Source organism: Dendrobates tinctorius, unplaced genomic scaffold (assembly GCF_039654945.1).
Source record: "Dendrobates tinctorius isolate UK_male_01 unplaced genomic scaffold, ASM3965494v1 ptg000019l, whole genome shotgun sequence".
Taxonomy (NCBI): Eukaryota; Metazoa; Chordata; class Amphibia; order Anura; family Dendrobatidae; genus Dendrobates; species Dendrobates tinctorius.
The window spans coordinates 65,948,673-65,967,988 of record NW_027361687.1 but is presented as its reverse complement, the minus strand read 5'-3'; the positions used below and the strand labels follow the sequence as shown (position 1 = coordinate 65,967,988).

Below are 19,316 nucleotides of genomic sequence, written 5' to 3'. Positions count from 1 at the left end.
GCCCTTTGGACTTTATAACGCTCCGGCAGTCTTCCAAGAATTTGTTAATGAAGTCTTCAGGGATCTTCTGTACTCATGTCTTGTGGTATATCTAGATGACATTCTCATCTTTTCACCCGACCTGCCCTCCCACAGGAGGAGTGTTCGCCTAGTCTTGCAACGCCTACGGGAGAATCGACTCTATGCCAAAATAGAGAAATGCCTGTTTGAGCAGACCTCCTTACCCTTCCTGGGGTATATTACGGACTCTGGGCTGAGGATGGATCCAGAGAAATTGTCCACTGTGCTCAAATGGCTGTGACCTGTCGGAATGAAAGCCATCCAACGATTCTTGGGCTTCGCAAATTATTATAGGCAATTCGTCCCTCGCTTCTCCTCTTTAACCAAGCCTATTGTTGCTCTTACCCGGAAGGGAGCAAGACCTAACATCTGGTCGTCGGAAGCTGAGGATGCCTTTCTTGCCCTGAAGCAGGCCTTTGCCACAGCTTCAGTTTTGCATCGACCAGAGATCAGCAGGCCCTTCGTTTGGGAGGTGGACGCCTCATCCATGGGGGCTGGGGCGATTCTCTCCCAGACGATGCCCACCGGACGCTTGGCTTCTTGCGGGTTCTTCTCCAAGTCGTTCTCCCCCGCAGAATGCAATTACATGATTGGAGATCGAGAATTGCTAGCCATCAAGATGGCGTTGGAGGACTGGCGCTATCTCTTGGAAGGGGCTGTCCACCCCTTTTTGATATTCACTGACCACGAAAACTTAGCCTACCTCCAGTTGGCCCAAAGACTTAACTCCAGACAAGCCAGGTGGTCATTGTTTTTCTCTCGCTTCGACTTCGAGCTCCATTTCTGACCTGGTGACAAAAATACCAAGGCAGACGCACTGTCCCGGTCTGTGCAGTCAACCGAAGTAGAGGAGGCTCCGTCATATGTCATCGATCCTGCCAAAGTTATCACGGAAGCCCCCGTGAGTCTTCTTCCCGTCCCGCCGGGCAAGACTCTCGTCCTGCAAGACAAAAGGGTAGAAGTGCTGCGCTGGGGTCACTCCTCCAAGATTGCAGGACATGTTGGCACCAAGAGGACTCTCGCTCTTCTTTCCCGCTATTACTGGTGGCCTTCCCTCCGTCAATATGTGTTGGACTTTGTAGCCTCCTGTCCATCCTGCGCAAGAAACAAGGTACCCAGAAGGTTACCCTCTGGCCTAATACATCCGTTGCCTGTCCCTGAAGCTCCTTGGCAACATATTGCCATGGATTTTGTTACTGATTTACCTCACTCCTCCAAATGCACAACTATTTTGGTGGTTTTCCAAGATGGCTCGTTACGTTCTGTTGCATGGCTTGCCCACGGCCCCTGAATTGGCCAAGATCTTCATTCATCAGATTTTCAAATTACATGGGCTCCCTCTGCGGATCATGTCTGATCGTGGGGTACAGTTTACCTCCCGCTTCTGGAGAACGCTCTGTAAACTCTTGGGCATATCTCTGGATTTCTCTTCTGCATATCACCCACAGACCAACGGGCAAGTCGAACGAGTCAACCAAGTTTTGACCTCCTACCTACGCAACTTCGCTAACACACATCAAGATAATTGGGTTGATCTTCCTTGGGCAAAGTTCGCCCATAATAACTATTCTAATGAATCTACCACCTGATCCCCGTCTTTTGTGGTCTACGGTCAGAACCCAGGTGTACCTCTTCCTATATCTTCATCCTCTGGTGTTCCTGCTGCCGTTGCACTCTCCCAAGAATTTTCCCATGTCTGGAGGAAGACCAAGGAGGCTCTCGTACAGGTCGCAGTCTGGATGAAGAGACATGCTGACAAGAGGTGGAGGGATCTTCCACCATATCGTCCTGATGTCAAAGTCTGGCTGTCAACCAAACATATCCACTTGAAAATCCCTTCCTACAAGCTGGGTCCCCGGTACATCGGTCCCTTTGAGATCCTTGGACGCATTAACAACGTGGCCTATAAATTGGGGCTGCCTGCTTCACTCCGGGTCCCTAATGCCTTCCATGTCTTGCTCCTGAAACCTGTCATCCTCAATCAGTTTTGCCCTGCTTCCCCTGGTGCTCCTCAGCCAGTAGGGGAAGATGACGTCTTTGAAGTGAAAGATATTTTGGCCATGAAGAAGGTTAGGGGAAAGACCTTCTTCCTCATCGATTGCAAGGGATTCAGTCCTGAGGAGAGGTCTTGGGAACCTCGAGAGAATGTTGATGCTCCACGCATCATGGACAGATTCTTGGCCAATCTCAGGAGGAGGAGACGTAAAGGGGGGGTACTGTCATGCCGGTGCCGTCTGTCAGGCCGGTGCCGGCGCCCCCTGTCATGCCAGCGCCGACTGTCAGGCTGATACCGGCGCTTGCTGTCATGCCGGGCCCCGCTTCCCCTGCTGCTGCTCCCAGGGTCTCCCCCCGGCTCCCCGCTCACTGCTCCTGCCGCCGCTCCCTCAGCCTCCCAGGGAATCCAGCATGATGGTTCTCCTTCCTGGCCTGCTCCTGTTCCTGGCATGCGCCTTAGGCCGCGGGCACGCGCTCTTCTCTCCCCTTAACCCCTTCTGCACCATCCCTGTGGAGCGATCTCCAATCAAGCTCCAGCACAGGGTATATCAGGCGGCTCCTCCCTCATGGAGGCGCCTGATTATCGTGTGCATCCTGTACGGTACTCTGGCCATGTCCTGTCACTCCTGCCTCCAGTCACTCTGACTCCAGTCGTTCCTGACTCCGGTCGCTCCTGACTCCGGTCCCTCCTGACTCCAGTTGCCCCTGATCCCTGCTTGGTGTGCCTCACTGTCTGACTACCCCATCTAGTCCCCTGCACCACCACATCTTTATCCCTTTCCATCTGCCTGAGCCTCCGCCTTGCTAGCCTCGTCCCCTCAGGCCCAGTTGCACTCTCTCGTTCGTACTTGAGCCGTCCCCCTTGGTATCAGCTGTCGCGGTATTCGACTCCCTCTGGCTTGCTCCTAACGATCCCTGTATAGGGGTCGGCACCACCTGGTCAGCTCGCCCCTGGTAGCTTCGGTGCCGCGACCCAGAGGGTCCACTCTTGCCACACGTCACAGTCTATAACCACGTTCTTCAAAACGCTGTGATAACTCTTTCGATTGCAGTTCAAATTGATGGTTATCAGAGCAGATTGGCTTAATTTGGAAAAATTGCCCAATTGGAATGCCCTGTATCAAGGTTTTAGGATGAAAAGATTTGGCATGGATGGAGTAATGTGTTTGTAAGTGTCGATTTACAAAGCAGAAAGAGATCCATCTGTAGTTGCTGAAATGAGAAGATCCAGAAATTCAATTTCTATGACCAAAGTTGTACGTCAAATGAATGTTGTAAGGATTTTCATTGAGAATCTTCATTGTATTTTCCAAATCACTGACTGGTCCCTCTCAGATAGACAAAATATCATCAATGAACCTAATCAAATTCTGGACTCGGTTCATTCCCGGTATAGAATCACTCAAAAAGATTTCCCGCTCCCAAAGCCCCAAAAACAGAAAACAATGTCAGAATCTCCGGGATCCATGGAAGTGTTCCAGAGTTATTACCTCATAAAGGGACAGTGGTCAGAATTGTAAAAATTGCCCTGGACATTAACATGCAAACACCCGTGGGGGTAAAGGGGTTAAAAACCCCTCAGCCTTTTTATCCAATGGGTCTCTAAGTGCTCCCTAATCCTCAAAGGACAGGGCCGTTTTCTTTGAGTATTTTGCCACTGCCCCGATCTTAGGGATTTTATCCCATCTCTCCGCATCTTTCTCCTCAAATGGGTATCTCCTCTTTGAAGATGAGGGCATGCTACCAGATCTTTCTGGCTTTTTCCACTCTGAGTGCTTGTATCCTGGAATTTACTGGAAAGCTGAGCTTCCTCCTTTTCTCCAGGCTCCCAAACATTATATTCTCTAGGGCAGGGGTCCCCAACCACCGGTCCGTGGCCCAGGACCGGGCCATTGCACTTCTGTTGCCAGTCTGCGGAGCCAGGCTCAAATGCTGGACACACGGGGAGCTGGCGGCTGTAGCACTGTAGTGACAGCTGCAGCCGCCAGCTTCCAGAAGTCACCGATACTCACCTTCCATCCCTGCATCCCTGTCCAGGCGTGGCAGCTTCATCCTGTGCTGAGCTTTCTTGTAGTATTGCTCATTAAGGTCATGAATATGGATGCCACTCCTCTTCCATAGGTGTGGCGTCCATATTCATGACCTTATTGAGCGGTACCACGTGAACGCACTGCACAGGAAGAAGCTTACGCGCTGGGATAGAGATGCAGGGACGTGCAGTGACGGTGTCAGGGTAAGTATGATGGGGGAGGAAGGGGGAACCCAGCGGATCCATGCATACAAGGATGGCAGGGGAGCTATGTATACAAGGATGGGACAGGGGAGCCATGTATACAGGATGGAAGAGTGGGAGCGGAGCCATGTATACAGGATGGGAGAGTGGGAGCAGAGCCATGTATACAGGATGGGAGAGTGGGAGCGGAGCCATGTATACAGGATGGGAGAGTGGGAGCGGAGCCATGTGTACAGGATGGGAGAGTGGGAGCGGAGCCATGTGTACAGGATGGCAGGGTGGGAGCGGAGCCATGTGTACAGGGTGGGAGCGGAGCCATGTGTACAGGATGGGAGGGTGGGAGTGGAGCCATGTGTACAGGATGGGAGGGTGGGAGTGGAGCCATGTGTACAGGATGGGAGAGTGGGAGCAGAGCCATTTGTACAGGATGGGAGGGTGGGAGCGGAGCCATGTGTACAGGATGGGAGAGTGGGAGCGGAGCCATGTGTACAGGATGGGAGAATGGGAGCGGAGCCATGTGTACAGGATGGGAGAGAGGGTGCAGAGCCATGCATACAAGGATGGGAGGGTGGGAGCGGAGCCATGCATACAAGGGTGGGAGCCACACAGAGCTGGACAAGACGGGGGAACCACACATACTGGGATAGGAATGAGGGGACAATGCATATCCGGCTTATACTCGAGTCAATAAGCTTACCCAGTTTTCTGTGGCAAAATTAGGTGCCTCGGCTTATACTCTGGTCGGCTTATACTCGAGTGTATACAGTATATATATATATATATATATATATATATCAATCAGTACTTTGTTGGGCCATCATACCATACATGTGGGGATTATATGTGTGGGACCATCATACTATACATGGGGGGGATTATGTGTGGGACCATCTTGCTATACATACTACAGTTCTGTCCATAGCCCCGCCCCCTGCCCCACCTCCATCCCCGCCCTGCCGGGCCATGGAAGAATGGTCCTTGCTTGAATCCGGTCCCTGGTGCAAAAAAGGTTGGGGATCACTGCTCTAGGGACACAGGTCCTTTCTCCTCGAGGGCCATTGTTGACCTGACTGCCCTAAAGCACTGTCTGAGGAGGACGGGGATTCACTATGGTATTCTCCGACTGACTGTGGAGAGGCCTCAGATTCCATAACGACCTTCTGAGCTCTCTTATTCCTCTTTAATAGGGTCTTTAGGGAACCTTCCGCCTCAGCCCTGATCACAGACCTAAGGCGAAGTCACGGTCTCATGCAGTGTAGTTTTTTGGATACAGTCCGAGCAGAGACTCTTCTGCTATTAAGACTGCCAGCTGGGTTCTACATAGGGCACAGTTGTTGTTTTTCCTCTTGGTGCTAACTTTCCTAGGCCCCTAGTGATATAAGCCATAAAATTGCCCTTACTAACAAAAGATGACATTCACACAGAACACTCACCACCCACTGTCATATCAAGGGTACTGTATTCGTTGGCTGATCAGGGGTACATATGACATCCCTTCTGGACACAGAGAGGTCCTGCAATCTTCCATTCTCCTAACAAGGACGGCTGCCACTCCTGCCACTTGAGCAGCTGCTCCCCTTAGTGCACCTGTGCTGGTTACCAGGCACTGGTAATGGTGACTGCTGCTGCTGTCCTCTTAGATCCTCCATGATGAAGAGCCTTGGACATAAGCGCCTCTTCTGCAGTCATAGCCTCATTTTATAAGGTATCCATTGCACTTCTCCTTGGTTTCGCCTCCTCCAGTGCCTGAATACTGCCCCGACCCCCTCCACCATCCCTCTCTCAGGTGTGCTGTCATGGGTGAAAGGAAAAGTCAACATTTTTGCCCTTTTTTATTCCTACTGCTCCCCTGAGTACTCTTTCTTAAAATCTGACATTTTACTCCAGAGATAGCCTTTTTATTTAGTGCTGCAGGATCCTCATGGGTGTCTTTAGGCTGTCCTTCATAGTTATCCTGTGAGTCACTCCCCCACAGTAAAGTCCATAAAAAAAAAGTTACCACTAAAAAGGAAGACCTATATTGGTGGAAGCATATGGCAGATTGAGAAAATAATAAAAGTTGAATACTCAGGGAAGCAACGGGAATAAAACTGACCACTTTTAATCCGATGGATAAGAACGAACAACCCCTTTTAGTGCATAACTATTTTAAATATATACATGTATATGTTTCACAAAGGTCTTCAAAAAAAAAAAAAAAAAAAAAGTAGCACCACAACCTTTCGTCTCATGACCCACATTTTTCCCCTGTAGGGACTGCCTGGCCTGTGTTACAAGGAGACCGTTCAGTAAAACGTTGCTAAGTCACTGTGATGATTATTTAATGGTAAGACTTCTCTTCTGATCCATAATTGTGTGCTGCGTGCCGACTGTGCTTTGAAGTTGCAGACTGAGTTGATTCCTTACCAGAGGGAATTAGAGAGGGCTTATGAATAAATACTGTGGATTAGATTCTAGGCACAAATTTAATTAACCCTGTCTATAAATCTATATACATACTGTATACACCCCTAGCGTAAAAGACAGATTGCATGTCTACTAAAAGATTGATCTGTGGATGGTACTAGACATGGAGTCCTTCTGGCTGGCATTATTCATGAAGTTCTTCAGGATGATATGCATCATGAGGTCCTTGTGGATGTCACTATTTATGGGTTCCTTATGACTGGCACTATTCATAGGGTCCTTCTGGCTTGGCTGACACTAATCATTGAGTCCTTCTGGCTAGCACTGATTATAAAAGGTCCTTCTATCTCACTATTCATAGGGTCCTAGAGTCCATCTGGCTAAAACCATTCATGTAGGCCTTCAAGATGACAATATCCATTGGGTTCTCCTAGGTGAGCGACACCATTGCTGGAGTCTCTCGCTAACATTACTCATGGGATTTTCTAGCCGACCAGAACTGTGAGGGTCTTCTGACTGACACTGTTCATAGTGTTCTTTAAGAGGTCACAATTATGGAGTTTTCTGGAGGTGATCATTGATTGAGACACTTTTTTTACTGTGGTATCAAAGATGGTAAATACAAGAATCAAAAATATCTGTTCCTGGGATCACAGAACCACTCTAGGAGAGAAAAGCGCCAAAAGGGTCTAATCCAATGGTATTTCCAACTTAATATTTAGTTTGCACTCACCTGATATTCCACAATTTTAAAGCATCAAGGACTCAAGAGTCGACAGCTACCGCAGATCCACAGGTCAAGCTACAGACCGTTCAATAGCATCAAATTGGAAAAAACATGGACGTTTTCTGTGGTATCAGGGTAGTGCAAATTTTTTTTTTTTTTTTTTTTTTTTTTAACTTGTCTCCATTATTAAATCAAACCAAAGAGAACTGTTTAAAAGTGATTTAAGATTTCTCTTTAATTAAAAAACATTGACAAATAAATACAGTATTGATGCATAAACTAGGAAAAAAAAAAAAAATGCAATGCGAGACATCTACCTGGGGAAAAGAAGAATCCTTGTAGCTAGTGGTACAACATTATCTAGCTGTGTGTTTTACATACATAAAAATAGTATAAAATGTTAAAGGACAGTCACAATGAAAGAAGATCCTTATTTTCACATGAGCTAGTAAGTTTTGGAGAGTTTGACATTTTATCCACAAATTAAGACATGGACTCCTTCCATAAAATCATATTAAAAGAGCTTGTACATTTTTTCCCCTCTTAGCTGACCTAAGGCATAACCTAAGACAGTAACCCTATCGGCAATAGCAGCCATGAGATTAGGTACAATTTGGGGTAAATGAACACATCCATGTGTTGCAGTCAGAGTGTGGACCAGCCATACGTATCATGACCTAAACTCAACAACCTTCAGAAGCATATACTGTATGAGGCTGTTGAGTTGGGTCAGAAGACCCTTGACCTGTCCACGGCACGTGAATTTGTGAATGTAGCCCAAGTCTCACTTCTTAATGATAAGTCAGCCTGTAGACTCATTTTTCATGCATATAACTTGCACACATCCTATTATCCAGTGCGTCTTATAGTATAAAATACGGCAATACACCTTCGGCTATCACTACTTATTCACATCTTTGCCAAATTATTGCTACCAAGTGTTTCCCCTGCGACCCTTTCCTTTTGGTCGGTAGCTCACTGCAAAATAGGCAAAATATGGTTTTACATTCAGAATGGCCGACAGAAGGTTTTTGCCCCCCACCCAAAGAAAGAAAAAAAAGAAAAAAATTTGGAATGGTCCATCTAATCTCTGGATCAACTTTTTTTTACTTAATCACATAATTGACAATTCAATCTTTACCCCGTTGTCAATTCGCAGTCTTGTTAATGCCACTCCCTGGTGCCCAGTCTGGGTATACAGTTGAGGCTATTTCTACCATCTTCCAAAGAGTTCATGAAAGATGGTAGACATTACAGGAGAAGCGTTGGCATGTTGCTGTAAACGGGATACTCTCTGCTTCATAATATGTGTTATATGAGATTCAGACTATTGGCCGCAGAAGGTCGTGCCTCGGGTCCCTTGGGCAGTTCACTGGCTTTATTCTTTGATGTAAATTCGTGTGCAGATGACATCATCAGCAGTCATGGTCTGTAAGAAGAATGAAGGAAGGTTAATGTTTAATATAACCTTAGGGTCAACATGGGTAGCTCAATTAAGACTGCACATGAAGACAGGGGTTTAATGATTGCAGTCATAGCGGTCAGCAGAGGGGGCTTGTGCGTGTGAGCAGTCCACCGATGTCGAGTCTATGCTCGGCAGTACACACTGCCGACCACTCAGAGGCCAGCAGCCGACTTCAGCGTACACGTGACTGGGAATGCATGGCAGTGAAGTCACGTGCTCCTGTGCTTGCACACTGTAGTCAGCTGCCTGCTTCAGATGAGGAGGCCACAACAGGGAGGCGGAGGAAAAAAAAAAAAAAAAAAATTTCCTAGGCATTAAAACAAACAGCGGCAGAACGGGGAACATACCAGGATAAGGTCATATCCAGGATAAGGGGGCCCGGGTTCAAATCTTGCAGTGGGGTCATTAGACCCTAGTTGTGCTACTGCATGACCAAATTGCTTAGTTTGAAAAAAATGAATTTTTTTATCTCATTGAATGACTTTAGGGTCAGCATGGGTAACTCGATAGGAACAGTACATGAAGACTGAATGACCTTAGGGTCAATATTGGTAGCTCGATAGGAAGAGTACCTGTCAAGTTATTGTGTGACCTTATGGTCAACATGGGTAGTACGAGTGGAACAGTAGCTATTGACTTAGAGAATGACCTTATGGTCCACATGGGTAGCTCGATAGGAATAATATCTGTAGACTCAGTGGATGAACTTCTGATTGAACTATCCAAGTTCACCATAACAGTAATGGTAGACTCCGTGAATGACCTTATGGTCAACACGGGGGGGCTTGAAATGAACAATATCTGAACACTTATTGAATGGCAATATGGTCAACCAAAGTATTTGGGATGAACAGTAACTGTAGACTCTGAGTTAAAAAAAAAAAAAAAAAAACACCTCTTAATTGACTATGGAGCTATGATATATATATATGGACCATTAGTCAACTAAACCAATAATGCTAATTAACGCCAGCCGAAGAGTCTTCAACTCTAAGGGTACCGTTACACCTAGCGACTCACCAGCGATCTGGACCAGCGACATGACGCGGTCAGGATCGCTGGTGAATCGCTGGGTGGTCGCTAGTGAGCTGCCACTCAGGCAGATCTCACCAGCGACATCGTAGGGGTCGGGGGTCGCTACTTACCTGTCAGACGTGACGATCCTGCGTCCTCCCGCCCGGCTCCACGCGTCGCTCGTCGTCACAGCAGGAAGCTGACGACGAGAAATGGTCCGGGAGCTTCTCGCGCGATCAGCGATAACCAGCGGGGGAGCCAGTCGCAGGTAAGTATCACATGCAGCGATATCGCTAGCAATATCGCTGATGCGTCACAAAATCAGTGACTTTACAGCGATATTGCTAGCGATATCGCAGTGTGTAACGGGGGCTTAAGAGAGATTCAATCTAATGATTTGCCAATGTGATTGGTATTTTGGATATTCCAAATCTGGCCAATTAAGGTGTGGAAGCCTCTGAAAAAGGAGTACGCACCTCCAGTTATGCATTATTGGTTGTTCCAACCCATGGATCCCAACATTGATGGAATGATGAACTATCATTACACTGATGCAGCCACACACACAAATTAGATAGAAGGTTTGTGGTTGAACAACCTTTGAGCAAAAAAACATTATGCCAATGCAGTCACACATTTTAGTTCATTTTGGCCTTGGCACATGTTTTTTTCCAGTGACAAGGCAAAATATGAAGAATCTTTCTTGGAACATTCTGGAGAGGTTCTTCTATGGACTACCAGACCAACTTGTTTCCAGATCAGTCTGCTATCTGTGAATTAAAACAATTATTAAATTACACCGAAAAATTTGTAACCCTGTCCGTTTTGACTTGGATGATTGAGATAAAATTGTTTGGCTTACTGCCTTTATTGTTTAGGTTAGGGGTCAATGGTCTGATAACATTCATGATGAGATCAGTGTTCCTGATAGTAATCAGCTAAGTGGTGAAATGTCAGGTCTTGTTTTCTTACCAGGATAAGTTCTCCATCGTTGGTCAGCTCTCTTGACCAGGAAGTCTTGGGACCATCCCCTTTGAGAAGTTTTTGTTCACACACAATCTTGTTCTCACTTTCCCATTTGGCCAAGCTCTGAAGAGAGACAAAGATAAAAGGAGACACTTAAATAACAAACAGGCCCTCCATACTCAAAACCATGGCCATCATCCATCAAATGCAGGGGGCAGCAGCCAACCTCATGGAAGCTCATCTTTGAGAAATTTAACACTCAATTGACTAGTCTTCCACATTTCCCTAATTCATCAATGTCAGTGACTGTGGAAAGTGAATGGGGGCAGGGAGACAAGTCATTACTGGCTCATTGATTGATCATTCAAAAGTGTGCACAGACCAGACCTGAGAAATTCCAAAGTTGTGGCATGAAAGTTTTGGCATATGGCAAATCCCATAATACCTTGTATGTTCAGAACCTTTATCCCAACTACTTATAAGGTTATTCTCGCCTTCATAGCTCAAAGTTATTGAATAGGGATAGTAAAACGAAGCATTTTTACAATTTACTGTTAATAAAAGTTTGACATATTAACACTTGTTTATGGTGTTTTGCCCAGGAGACGGACCACCACTTCTGTCTAGCTTTGCAAGCACTGCGCTGAAGCTGGCCGTGACTAGGAGCCCAACAGCACTTCAGTAATCAAAGCAGTGCTTACAAGCTTATTGCATGTTCGGCCACAGCTGCTAGACAGCATTGGAAGTCGGTCACCTAGGCAACTAGCTGCATACAACAGAAAAGTGTTACTATCTCAAAAACGGTTAAAAAGGTTTACAAACAGCAAATTGAAAAACTGCTTTCTTTTACAAGCATTTTGCAACAATAGCCATAGGTAAATATGGGAAAAACCCCTTTAAAATGGAGTAAGAAGCTGTGGGCAACTTCTCGCATCCTGAATCTCAGTTATCTGAAGGTTGTTATGTGACCCAAGGCCAGGTTCACATAGCGTTAATGCAGTCTGTTCAACACAGATGCTCCATCTGCACTAACAGTGACAGACCCTCGAACGCTGCAGACCGCGTCCGAGGGTCCGTCACAGAATGACGGCACATCGCTAACGCTTAGGACATTTGTTAGTGATGCGCTGCGTTATGGCAGTCTATGGCAGCGTTACATCGCGTTAATGCCGCGGTGTAACACAGTCCGTTAGACGGACTGCCATAACGCAATCTGAACCCTGCCTGAGAAAGGCCGGGAACAGGCAAGTTTTATTGTAGATACAGATGATAGGAAAAAAAAAAAAAAAAGAAGATTGGATCAATGCCAAATATAAGGACTGTCATCACATATACTTAATGTCACATCATCTTTTTGTTAAATGTTAAGTAGTGTCTAGCACCTAGTCAACTAAAGGTACTGTCACACTTAGCGATGCACCAGCGATCCCAACCAGCGATACATCGCTAAGTGGTCGCTAGTGAGCTGCCACACAGGCAGATCTCCCCAGCGACATCGCTGGGGACGTGGGTCGCTACTTACCTGTCACACTAGGCGATCCTGATGTCCTCCCGCCCGGCTCCACAGGAAGCGCCGCAGGAAGCTGACGACGAGAAACAGTCCTGGACGTTCTCGCGCGATCCGCGATAACCAGCGGGGGAGCCGGTCGTAGGTAAGTATCAGACACAGCGATGTCTCTAGCAATATTGCTATAACGTCACAAGTTATAGCGATATCGCTTAGTGTGACAGTACCTTTAGTATCTACTCTGGGTGTTTTGCCCAGAGCCTAAAGTTTTTTGATGCTATTAAGCCTTTTCTGACTCCAGTGCCCAAAGTTGGAACAAGTCCAACAACAGCTATGTATAAAAACACCAACACCCCACCTTGTCCTTCTCTAAACTATAGACACACTATAAAGGTCCATCAAAAATTGAATTTTTTGGGTCTGCCATAGATCACAACTGACTTTCAACATCTCAGTTTTCTTAGTAATCTTGCTCATTTAATATAAGAACACAAGATAGGTGCGATATATTAGGCCTGTTTCACACTTCCGTTTTTCACCATCAGTCAAAATCTGCAGTTTTGCAAAAAAAAAACGGATCCGCCATTTTGCTTGGCGGATCCGTTTTTTTCCCCCATTGAGTTGCATTACCGGTGGATCTTGACGGATGGCCATCCGTTGGATCCGTTTTTTGCGGATCCGCTAAATTTTTGCCGTCCGCTGAGATCTTCGAATGGAGCCTGTAACGTTTTTTTGCCCTGCGGATCCGCATTTTCCCTTTTGAACCCTGGATCTTTTCTGGCTGCTGGAAGAAAATTCTCTCTCCTTCCCCAGGCGCAGTTCCTTTAAATTTTTACCTTCGGCGGATCCGTACATCCGCCAATCTGCTCACCCCCGTTTGTCAGTCCGCCTGCGGATCCGTCTTCTGCTATTTTGGTGGATTTTGACTGACAGAAAAAAACTGAAGTATGAAACAGGCCTTAGACTAAAGCAGGAACAGCTAAATCTAATAGTCACTACTCCATGCTAATCCTCCTGGAGCTCTCCAGCCTTTGACACTGAGACCGATGGAGTGGAGCATGGTGAAGAGGAGGTGGTTATTCAAAGATACCATTTCTCTTGTGGTTCCACTTCTCTGACTGCTCCTTCACTATCTCTTGCTGGCTCCTCTTTTCCTCTTCATTTTAATGTTGGGATGCTTCAAAAATCAGTCCTAGCCCCCCACCCCTTCTATTTTCCATAAACTGCCCCTATTGGACAAACCATCAGTAGATTCGGTTTTCAGTACCATCTCTATGCTGATGACACCAGTTATCCACAGTCTCTGCATTACTACACAATACTAGTGATTGTCTATCCTCTCTCTCATCATGTCCTCCCTTTATACAAAACTGATTGTCTGAGAAATTGGACTTCTTATGTCTACTCCTCCACTAAACTATGCCCAATATTGTCATTGCCATGTGTCGTTCTACCATTAACCCCCAGCCACATGCCCTCTGTCTTTGTGTCACTTTATTCAGATCTCTCCTTAAAGGGAATCTGTCACCCTTTTTTTTCAAATACAAGCTGCCGGCACTGACATCAGGGGCTTATCTACAGCATTCTGTAATGTAACAAAAAAAAAAAAAAAAGTTAGATTATACTCACTCAAGTGGGGGGTTGGGGGCACAGTCCAGTCCGATGGGCGTCGTGGTCCGGTGCCTCCCATCTTCTAATGGTGACGGCCTCTTTCCTTCCCGTCATGGCTCCTGCGCAGGCGCACTGCTCTGCCCTGTAGAGAGCAGAGCAGAGTCCTGCAGTGCACAGGCGCTGGGAGGGGTCCAGCGCCTGCACACCGCAGTATTCTGCTTTGCCCTCAACAGGGCAGAGCAGTGCGCCTGCGCAGGAGCCATGGCTCAGCATCACCCTACATCCACGTCTCAGGCTACCTTCCTACCTATGCCCTCCGTTCTGCAAGTGACCCAACATTAACATCCTTAATAATCAGAACCTAACACTCCTGTCTCCAATACTTCTTGTGTGCTGCACCAATTCTCTGTAATGCACTACCCAGGACAATTCGATTAATACATAATTTCCACAGTTCTAAGCGTGCTCTAAAAACGCATTTCTTTAGAGTGGCCCATCGTCTCACCTCACTTATCTAACTATCCTTGTTTTGCCCACACAAAAATTTTCTTCCAAATAAGGACCCTCTTCGAATCTGTTCATACACACTCCACTCACTTATTAGCCCTCTGTGTCAGTACTTGTACTGGTGACTGGTTCTTTCAATGTTGTGAATTCCCCTATGTATCTTACTGATGGCTGAACCACACAGTCAATATTTTTTACCAGCCACCTTGTGTATCTCCCACATCTCCACAGATTGTATGCTTGACAGCAGGACTCACTCCTTTCGGCATCGGTTGAGTGTGTTTTTCTGTAATGTCTTTATGGTCTGTAGAAGCCCCCCCTAAAATATAAAGCGCTGTGGAATACGTTGGCGCTATAGAAATTAAAGTTATTATAACAAAGGAGAATGTCAAGATGATTTACTGAAGCGAACAAGGAGAGTCACGTATCAGATAATGAGGTCAGAATCATGTACGACTTGAGGAAACAGTGTGTGACCCGTCCCGAGACTTGTCATGCCTGAAGGAGCCCATCTGAAGCCTTTGTTCCAGGTGGCACAGTGCCATCAGTTGTCCTTTTTTTCACAAGGTAATGACTTCTGACAATGGATATTTATCAGACTCATATTGGGTTTTAACACTTTCTCAATGCCCTTAGTAGAATGAGTTGTATTAAAACGGGCCTTCTGTGGATACATGGATGATAAATAAGTCCAACACACCACTTAGGGTCTAATGTAAATTAATGCTTTGTCAATAATTCATAGCTCTGTTTAGACTGTGTAGACTAAATCATAACGTTAAGAGGACCCGTCACTTGCCATAAATATATATAATTTTTTTTACCTAATGTAAAGGCCATTGTTTTCCTGAATCCGGACAGGTTTTTTTTTTTTTCCTTTCTGTGCCTCTCCGTTCCTGAGATATGGCCTCATCTTAGCTGCATATAAAACTAGCCTTATTAGCCAACTGGGCTAGTCACCCATAGTGTAGAAACAAAGTCCATGGCCATTTTTTGAACTGGCTATACTTACATAGAAGGGAAGAGAAGGTCATCTCAGGAACAAAGAGGGCTAGAGAGGGGAAGAAAAAAAAAAAAAAAAAAAACAAACAAAAAAAAAACCACCCCAACACACACCACATGGCTGAATTCAGGAGCGGAGCGAGATTCACACCAGGCATGCAAAACTACATATTTATGGCAAGTGACAGGAACCAGGGTGCTGTTTTCATGAGAAATTTAATGATGCCCTAACTACTCTGAAATGGAGGACACAGACTTTAAGATCTAAAAGATCCTGAAAATAATGGAAAGATCTTTCTAGGCTCCACCTATGGGGGGGGGGGGGGGGGGGGGGGGAGTAGCGTCTTGAGTGAAGACTCCCAGAGGAAAAGGGGAAAAAAAAAAAAAAAAAAAGTGAAAAAAAGGGTCTTTCTAAATTCCACCTAAAGAGAAGTGCCCTCAATGAAGCAAAATACTTGAGTCTTTCTAGGCTCCATCTACAGGGAGGAGGGTCTCGAGAAAACACACAGTCCCTTTAAGAAAATAAAGTTCAACATTTCAATACTTAAAAATCTAAAAATGTGCCGTAACACCATTTCCCCTCTTGCTTGTACTTGTGACTTAAGTCTAGGCAAGAAGCATTTGGCTTATGTATTCCTTGCGAGATTGGGCATGGTCTCACATCGGTGCTGGATTTCTTTATGGCAACGGTTCAACATAACCTCACCTTACCCAACCGCAAATGGCTTCACGGAAAGCTATCCAGGAGAACTGCAATTTCCTCTCTGCTAAAATAGTTACTCAATGATTACCTAAAACCGTCCTGCAAGGGACACGAGGGGCGTGAAGCTCACAGTTTCTACCCTTCCAATATCAAGGACTCCTTTAATTTCCATCCACTGACTGCGGCGAGAACACGGGGTTAATTGTGGAAATTGACACGTGGTAAATTAATATCTTTATGACTCATTACCCCCAGATGGGGAAGCCAAATGATTCCTGCCCACTTGTCACTAGCCTTTAATATATTAGAAATCTTCCAGCACACCATAAAACAGGAACAGATTTGGTCCATGATTTAATGGCTCGCCAATGGCAGGGATAGACGCCCACCTAAAATAACGAGGATTTCATTTCTACTGAAACAATGAGTGCTGTGTTTCAGGCACCTGTGAGCCGAAATCCAAAAATGGGTTTTATGGGGAATTTTTTTTTTTTCTTTTTTTGACACTCACGAGCAAATAAAAAGATAAATAAATGACAGTATTAAATCTCATATGGTCGGCAATAAAAGGGCTCGTCAGTGCAGGGATGGAAACGCTCACGTTCAGATTTCTAGCCCAATAGGAACTTGGACTGAAGGCAGGAAGGAAGAGAGGAGCGATGCCGGTGATGTACAGGGAAGAATGTGCAAGTCACAGGACCCTCAATGGTACCTTGTTATGGGGGAGTCTATGGCTGCCAATGTTTTGGGGCACTAGGGAGGACATTGTTACAGGGCACTGGACACAATGGCATGGTTGGGAGTACTGCAACATGCCTTATTATGGGGATGCTGCAAGTCACAGCGAATGGCACTGTTATGGGGTACTGCAGCTGGTACAGCTATGGGGAAGCAAGGGAGCACTACTATTGGGATAATTGTGTCTGTTAGGAGCTGGATAAATTACATTGTAAAGAAGCACTGAAAAAAAAAAAAAAAAAAAGCCTCAGTAAATGGCACTGTTATCAGATACGGCAGCTGGCCCATTTAAGGGGTAACAGGGTGCTGCTATTGGGAAAGCTGATTCTGTGTTGTGGGTCTGATGAGTGACATTGTTTTGAGGCAACTGTTGGGAAAACTGATGAAGGGCACAGTTTTAAGTCACTAACAGTACTAGGTTTTCTCCTTATTATGGGGACACTATGGATAGCTAGGTTCTATACAGATATTAACAATAAGGACATTTGGTCTGACCTGCTTGGTCACTGGTTTCAGCTGCACTACCCTCATTGTTTCCGGAAGAGGAGCAGATAGTTACCTTACACGGACGGCCATCTACTGTCTGCTCCTCAAACTCTTCTCCGATTTTGAAGTTGATCTCGGTGGTGCGGACAGTCGTGAAGGTTTTGATGTAGAAGGTCTCATCTTCCTGTTTGATCTCCACTGCCGGCTTCGAGGCTGCAGCCACAGCTATTTTCCTCAGCATGACATTGACACCTACGGCAAAACGGGAAGACATGACTTAGTGGCGCCACCTATGACAGTAATTTTAAAATGACAGTTTTTACAGCAATATTTTACCATTCATCAATAATCAGATTTCTCTAAAGAATTTGACTTTTTTTTAAATAAACACTTAATTTGGTTATAAATATTATTCTGCTTTGCTTCTGTGGCAGGAAATTGGGGTTGTCAAATAGTGCATTAAAAAGGTCACCCAGTGTCAGCCGATCTGTCAGCCGATAGAAGAGACAGAACCCAGACACTCTTCCTCAGGACGGCCAATTTTATCCCCATTTGTCATAGGAACTCTGTCAACGTGGTAGGGGGAATCCTATACCCCCATTACATGACAGATGGATTCCTGCGACGTCCCTGCACCTGTGGGCGATTAGACAAAAAGTATATACTTTAAACAACTTATTGTAGCAGAAATCTGAATAAATCAATTAAAAAAGTAATCTTACAAAGTGGCTTTTTTTCTTTAAACAGTGTTGTATGTAGCAAATATTATCCAGTTCTTGACTGGCATTTTGCACCCACCTATCCCTTTAAAGAGAACCCATGACTTACCATAAACTTTTTGCCATCTGGTGTAAATGCTGCTATTCTCCTAAATTCGGTGATATTTTTCTTTTGTTTTGCGCCTCTCCGTTCCTGAGATATGGCCCTCTCTTCCCTGTATATAAATCTTTTAGACAATTGGGTGTGGTCCTCAAGACGACGCCCATGGAGAAAAACTAAGGATTGTGCCCACTTGGCAAAAGAGACTTTAGCTTTATACACAAAGAGGGGGCCATATATCAGGAATGGAAAGGCGCAGGAACAAAAGGAAAACAATCGCCGGATTTAGGAGAATAGCGGCTTTGCTTAATCTGCTTACCCAAGTACGCAAAGACAACGACGATAGCAGTATTTTGGGAGTGATTTCAGCTGAAATATCGATACTTCAACATTATTTGCCTTAAAATATATCTTACAACTGGTTTCCCCAACCTTTGAAAAAAGAATCTGTAAAATTTTTGCATTAATAACCGTCACGCTTGTGTTATTACGTTACTTCCTTCAGGCTTTACAAATAAGACAGGGGACGTGGCTGAGTGCTTGTCATTGCCGAAATATTTTTTAATAAAGTTAGAACAAATTGCTCCTGTGTTTATGCTGAATACCATGAACAGGGCGATGGAGATGTGCTACAAACCGCCACGTGTGGGAAAACAGAAATCTAAAGAAGATATACGACCCAACATTCCTACGTGACAGCGAAAGACACTTCACTGCAACTTCAAGTGCGCCACTCTGAAAAAGTGCCTGACATAGGCCGATCTCAAAAAAAAAATTCACACACACACACACACCAAACCCTTCCCTTGTGTAAATTTAAAAAAAACAAAAAAAAACAAAACACCCCATTAACTGTAAAACGATGTCATGTCAAGGGTTCAGCATTTTGATGATCACATCAAATGGTCACTTTTTGCTTATTTTATTCCCGTTGCTCCCATGACTATTCAGTTTTGTTTTTTTTTAATCCATCATAAATTCCCAAAGATAGGGGTCTTTCTCTCTAGAGTATCCAATACAAAGTTTTTATGCTTTTCATCAAGGGGGATGTTGCTCACAGGATCCTCTAGAGCGTGT

The 19,316-nt window shown here is 45.4% G+C and overlaps 1 protein-coding gene across 1 annotated transcript in view; it reads right to left on the bottom strand.

The window, feature by feature from the left end:
• Nucleotides 1-7,630: 7,630 nt before the first annotated feature.
• The window catches only part of CRABP2 (cellular retinoic acid binding protein 2), a 28,765-nt gene continuing 17,079 nt past the window's right edge, over nt 7,631-19,316 (bottom strand). Inside the window, exons 2-4 of the mRNA XM_073567157.1 lie at nt 17,494-17,672; nt 10,873-10,989; nt 7,631-8,850 (exon numbers count right to left, since the gene is read on the bottom strand). Coding sequence (XP_073423258.1) covers nt 8,800-8,850; nt 10,873-10,989; nt 17,494-17,672 — 347 coding nt within the window. The 3' untranslated portion in view covers nt 7,631-8,799. The remainder of the gene's footprint in view (nt 8,851-10,872; nt 10,990-17,493; nt 17,673-19,316) is intronic.